This window comes from Chrysochloris asiatica, unplaced genomic scaffold (assembly GCF_000296735.1).
Source record: "Chrysochloris asiatica unplaced genomic scaffold, ChrAsi1.0 scaffold00031, whole genome shotgun sequence".
Classification (NCBI taxonomy): Eukaryota; Metazoa; Chordata; class Mammalia; order Afrosoricida; family Chrysochloridae; genus Chrysochloris; species Chrysochloris asiatica.
In genome coordinates this window covers 13739023-13745127 of record NW_006408549.1, presented here as the reverse complement: position 1 = coordinate 13745127, position 6105 = coordinate 13739023, and the positions used below count along the sequence as shown (strand labels likewise).

General features: G+C 42.3%; 1 protein-coding gene and 1 pseudogene across 1 annotated transcript in view; both read left to right on the top strand.

Moving 5' to 3' along the window:
* NECAB1 (N-terminal EF-hand calcium binding protein 1) overlaps positions 1-6105 on the top strand; it is a 242816-nt gene that overhangs the window by 210362 nt on the left and 26349 nt on the right. Inside the window, exon 10 of the mRNA XM_006859227.1 lies at positions 1712-1824. Within this exon, the coding sequence (XP_006859289.1) occupies positions 1712-1824 (113 nt within the window). The remainder of the gene's footprint in view (positions 1-1711; positions 1825-6105) is intronic.
* The window catches only part of LOC102811594, a 2718-nt pseudogene continuing 1290 nt past the window's right edge, over positions 4678-6105 (top strand).

Here is a 6105-nt window from a genome sequence, read left to right as displayed (position 1 = left end):
GTCACTGGCTGAAGGCCAAAGAACCAGAGGTTTGATGATAAGTCAGAGGCAGAATCCAGACGCAGCAGAAAATAAAGGAAGCTTTACCTGAGGGTCCAATAAATTGGAAGCAGGCCACACCCCTGAGGAAGCCTCCTTTCAATTGACTGGCTGCTTATAGCAGATCTCATCATGGGGTATTACTATATCTTAATCAGAACCAACTCAATGGCACTTACAACAATGACAACAAATTGCCAAACCACTGAGAATCTTGGCCCAGTCACATTGGCACAAAACCTTAAGAATCACAACAGAATATACTAAGATTCTTCCAAAAAGGAAACCACCAGCTCCTGCAGCTACTGCTTTTTGCTCAAAATCCAGATAATGCTCACTCCTCTCTGTAAGGTCAGGATGTAGTCCCTGGAGATGTGACAAAGATGAACAGAAAGTCACATTTTCTATCCCCCTTCCCACTATACACACACACTCATACCCCAAGTATACAATGATAAAACTGGGTCAGGATAACTGCCCCCAAAACTGCCATCTGGTCCATTGCAATGATGAACTCATACTAGAAAGGTATTTTTTCAAGAAGAAAATTCCTTGATAAAACACTGGATCTCCACTCCAGGAGGGACCTTGCTATCTGTTGTTCTTTTGAAAGGTTCTTGCTGGTATATTATTCTCTAGGCCACATCTGAAATGGCCAATTGGAGAGCATTACTCTCCTTGGGTGCTATATTCACTGCTTCCTTCTCATAAAGTTTTGGAGTGCTAAATACTATTTTAAGGCTTAAACAATCAAAAGATTTTACTAGTGGGTTAAGCATTTCTTTGGCAATACAGTCCCTCTAATATTTCATAGATTTCTGATTAGTTTACAATTAGTTTACAGTCAGCTTCACATGCCAGTAAAGTAATGATGCCCAGAGTTATTTTCTGGACATAGTTCTCAAGCATAAATCCACAAGGACAAGAAATCTGTCTTGATTTGTAGACAAAAGTCTACAAACTATAACATTCAACTATAATTGTAAAATTATTTGTTACAGGAAGCAGTTGGCATCAGCCTAATGTAATCCATTAAATGTAGGCTCCATCTAATAGTATAGACTTTGAACATGAGCTATTATAAGTGATTAATATGTTTGAGAACCCTGTAATAGTTAATGTAACTTAGGAAATGCATCAATGAACACACACTTTTTTAATTCTGAATGTTTATTATGTGTCTTTTACTACATTTAGACAAAATGTTCAAGAAAGTGTTCTGGAGATCACAAAAATGTTCAGGTTGGAACTGTGTGTGGTATTGAACAGAACTGCCATCTTTTCGTTAAAATGTGGTAAATGACTCTAAGGCATTGATTGAAACCCTGGCTGCACATTATATCTTGCAGAGAAGTTTGAAAAAAATACCAGTGTCTGAATGCTCTTCTCGGAGATCCTACTATAAAAGTTCTTGTCATTTTAAAACCTTCTCAGTGATTCTAACTAAGAATCACTGCTTTAAAATACACCTCGTTGTAAAATACACCTTCCTTAGTTTCCCTAACCGAGGCCAGAAAAATAACCCTGCCTATATAACTGCTTTAAGCAACTTGGACTAGCCCTAATTTTCTCTGGCCATATTTTTAAATGAGAATTGGTTTCTGTGGCGGGGTGGCAGGGGCAGTAGAGGCAGTGCTTGCCAGCATAGTAACACAGGCCCCTTCCTCAGCAGCATATCATGCTTGTGCAGCGTCAGATGTCTGTGATAGAAGAGGACTTGGAGGAATTCCAACTTGCCCTGAAACACTACGTGGAGAGCGCTTCCTCCCAAAGTGGATGCTTGCGGTAAGTGCCCTGTGGAGACTCTTTAGCTTGGGTGGGGTGAGGAAGAAGACATTTCTGACCATCTCAAATGACCGGCATTTGAGAATGCTCCTGTTAGATTACAGTGATCTGTCCAGCCCTCTGGGCTATGCAGTGTTTAACTTGTTGTTTTCTCTTTGGTACTTGGACTCTGTGTTAAATTCATCGTTAGGGGCACTAAGGGAAATAAAATGGAGAGAATAATTTGGATGTGAAGAGGGAGTTTCAGATAGATCAGAATTCCCTTTTGACATGCAGGCAGGTCCACAGACTGATTTAGAATCATCTCTGGTAGATGAGGCCCCGACTCCAGCATCTCACACTGATTGCTCCCTTGGCAGACTGCCCTCTGGCATAATAACCACTGCGACCATCCTGAACTTGCACACATTTCGGAAATCCTGATTAAAGAACTTAAACGTAACAGAAAAATCAACTGCTCTTCCTTGCCTCTTTCCGTAGCCACTCAAACTCAGGCTCCTATTATCTCAGGCTACTAAAATATACTGTTCTTTTAGTTTCTTCGCTCCAATCCTGCTGATACACAGCTGCTGAGAAAGTTTTCTAGAAATATTTATGAAAGAATTTCCTTAGGTAAGAACGTATGGTAACTGTATAATAGGTATCATCCCAAGTGCTAGGTCTACGCAAACAGCAAAGAGCACAACAGTCAGTTTAAAGGTTATAAGATTGAACTTACCCGGAAGTGCTTCAGATGACTGGCCTGATGGTCTGTTTCTGAAAGGTCATGGCCTGAAAAACCAGGCTCACCATGAGTTGCAAATGACTCAAAGAAAATTAGCAACAACCTTTTCTTTACCAACAGATTCCAGAACTCAATATTATTGTTATCACTCGCTCTCCCTCACCTTAGCACTTTGCCCAGGCAATGCACAGCTACCTATTGTATCTGGTCTGTTCATTCCTCCCATTGTACCTTAGACCTGGCTATTCTCCTACCCAGAAATGTGAACTCAGCTGCGGGTCTCTGCCAGCCCATGCCCTACCCCAGGAGCAAAGCACAGCTTCAAACTCACCTGCTTCTGGACAACTTCTACAACCAGCTATCCTCCTAACTGATGCCATTGACTAAACTTCATTTCATAGTATTGTCAAAGTATTGTTTTCAGAAAAAAATTTTTAGTATGGGTATGGATATATGTGTATAAACACATACCTTACATCTCCGATTGCGTTTGTGTTCCTTCCGGTAATTCATTCTAGTTTGTATACATCAGCAGAACTCCTCCCCAGCTTAGAAGTATGGACCTACAATGAAGCATGGGTTTCTACTAGCTCTGTGGCTTTTGGAAAGGCTTTCACTAGCCCTAGGCTTCAGTGTCCTCCTCAGGAACCTCTTCAGATGATGATGAGAATTAAGCTCAATGAACCCTGTGAAGTGCTCAGTTCAGGGTCTCACCTCAATTGAGGCCCCACCACAGGTGAACTGCACTTCCTGCTGAATTTGGATACACTCCTCCTTGTCCAGCAACCGACAGCCTCTCTGAATTGTCAGAGTACTTTCCTAGAGCCATGATCTTCACAGTGGTGTTTTTGTAACAGAAAGACAGGAAATTCTGTGTTTTCATTATTTTTATTACTATTTATTCTACTTCACACCAAACTCAGAGGAACACAAATCAAAGTCTCTTAGAATTCAGTGACTCAAGAGAGAACGGGGAGCAGGATATAGTTGCCAAAGTGCATGTTGTTGTTGTTGTTAAGTGCTGTTGAGTCAGTTCCAACCCATAGCAACCCTGTATAGGGTTTTCGAGGAGCAGCTGTTGAGCTTGAACCACTGACCTTGTAGTTCAAACCAACTTTGAAGTCCAGTGCATTAACCCACAGTGCCACACCAGGACTCCAATGTGAGTATATCTGTAGTGTAAAATAGGATAAAACCCACACATGTACTGCCATTCAGACTCCTATTGATCCTAAAGAGGGTTTCTGAGAATTATAAATCTTTATGGGAGCAGACCACCTCATCTCTGACCCAAGAGTGACTGTGGACTACTGGCCTTGCCATTTTCGTATCACAATGCCTAACACCCAGCATCGCCAGGGTTCCTTTTTAGAATGATATCATTACTGTTTACCCTGATCCGCGGTGACCGTGGCCAGGGACCCGGCCTTTGTGACCTACTGGCAGTGGCGGCCTTGGAGACGAGGCAGTTGGTGGGCAGGTGCCCTGATGCTGAAGTACTATGAGCTTTCAGAACTTCTGGAGGCACAACAAAGTTCTGGTTGTTAGGGTACCATTGATTGGGCTTAAACATTTGGGGGCACAGAATTAAAAATAGCCCTGTTTTTCAAGTACCTGATAAGGACAACATTTCTGAGCCAGATGGTCTGGCACTTACAAGTCCTCAAAAGAGCCAAACCCAAGCGAAATAGCAGGTTTGAAGTCTTCAAAACAATGTAGCTTTGAATCTGAACTTGATATTGAAAGAAGAAATGAAAAACATCAGTTGGATTAGAAAGAACTGGCTTCTTGTAGCTGGGGTGTCCTTCATTGGTGTCCATCTTGGAACATATTTTATTCAGAGGGCTGCAAAACGGTCTGTGAAGTCTCAATCTGGAAGCAAACAGAAAAGTATTGAAGAATGAAGTGAAATCAGTATTTAGAATGAATAATATGTTATGAAATCATGATGTGCTAACTAGCTTTGTGAACATGGAGCTCTTTAATATTGTTACCACAGTACTGCAGATTCAGACTTTGGTTCTTAAAGAATAATTTTTCTTCGCTACTAAAACCCATGGCTGGGCTATACATAGAAAACTGTGGTAAACAAAATAAAAGCTATCTTCCCAAGTTACCCCCTGAATAAGATGTCTCGTTTCGAAGCTACAAAGTCATCCGTGTGTGAAAGTGAACCACTAACACATGAGCACATCAGGGCCACACTTGGTGTCTTAAAAGGAATCATCACGTCCTGCTATGGCTCTTCCGGTCGTCTGAAGCAGCTGCACAATGGTGTCGCAGGGCATGTGTGCACAACCTCACAGTCCTCAGCCCTGCTCCGTAGCCTGGCGGTCACCCACCCTGTATTAAAGCTCCTGACCACTTCCATGCAGAACCATGTGTCGTGCATCAGTGACTGTGGCTTGTTCATGGCCATTCTATGGTGTAACCTGGTTGAAAATGTTCAGGGAGTACACTTGACACCCACCACTGTCATTGAATTAAATAAGCTACTTGTGAACCTCTGCACTAGTTATCTGGGGCCTGTGATTGTTGGATCCCAGTTGACTTCAATAGTACCCAGATCCTCCTGGGCCTGGTGCACAGCATATTGACCAGCAAACCTGCCTGTATGCTCACCAGGATGGAAGTAGATCACATGAGCACTTTAGTTCTGAGAGCCTTTCTGCTTACAATTCCAGAAAAGGCCAAAGAGCACATCATTTTAGGAAGAAGTATAATTGTACTTTTAAAAGGTCAGAGGGTCATAGATTCTACCGTGTTACCTAGAATGCTCATTGAAATGCCAGAAGGTCAGTTGATGAGGATGTTGCCCATGAAAATATCAAGTGCCCTCAAGGTGGCACTCTTTTGTGTGTTTTTATCTGGAGACTTTTCTGACACTGGAGAAGGAACGTTGGCAGTCAGTGATGGAGTGTGTCTTGAAAGTGCAGTTCTGGACCAGTTGTTTAACCTAGGTAGGCAGCTAGTTAGGGAGCATGTAGATCTTGTCATGTGTCAAAAAGTTATCCACCTCTCATTGAAACAGATTCTAAGTACACATCATGTTGCAATAGACCGGATTGGAGTAGCTCTGATGGAACCACTGAGTAAAATGACAGAAACACAGCCTATTGGTTCCTTAGGCTCAATCTCTCCAAGGAGTTATGGAAGCGTGAAGGATTTGGGCTCTGCAGAATTTGGCTCCTAACATTTTTTCCATCTTCTTCCTGATGAAGTGACTGTCTCCAGTTTGCCTCTCTGTGATAGAAGTGACACGGCCTGGGATGAGTTGAAGACTTTTAAAGCGTCTGGAAGTGTTCTCATCAAAGATGAAAGATGTACTCAAACGGAACTTCAGCTAATTGCTGAAGCATTTTTCCGAGCTCTAGAATCTCTTGCTGGCTGTCTGGAACATTATGGAGGTGAAATTCTCACTGACATGAAGTATGGACAGTACTGGTCAGTTCAGTCAGATATTCCCCCTGTTGTTAACTGGCCAGATCTGCTTTCTAGATGTGGCTGTGGATTACACAGCAGCCAAGAACAACTCAGCTGGTCTTTTTTTTTTTTTT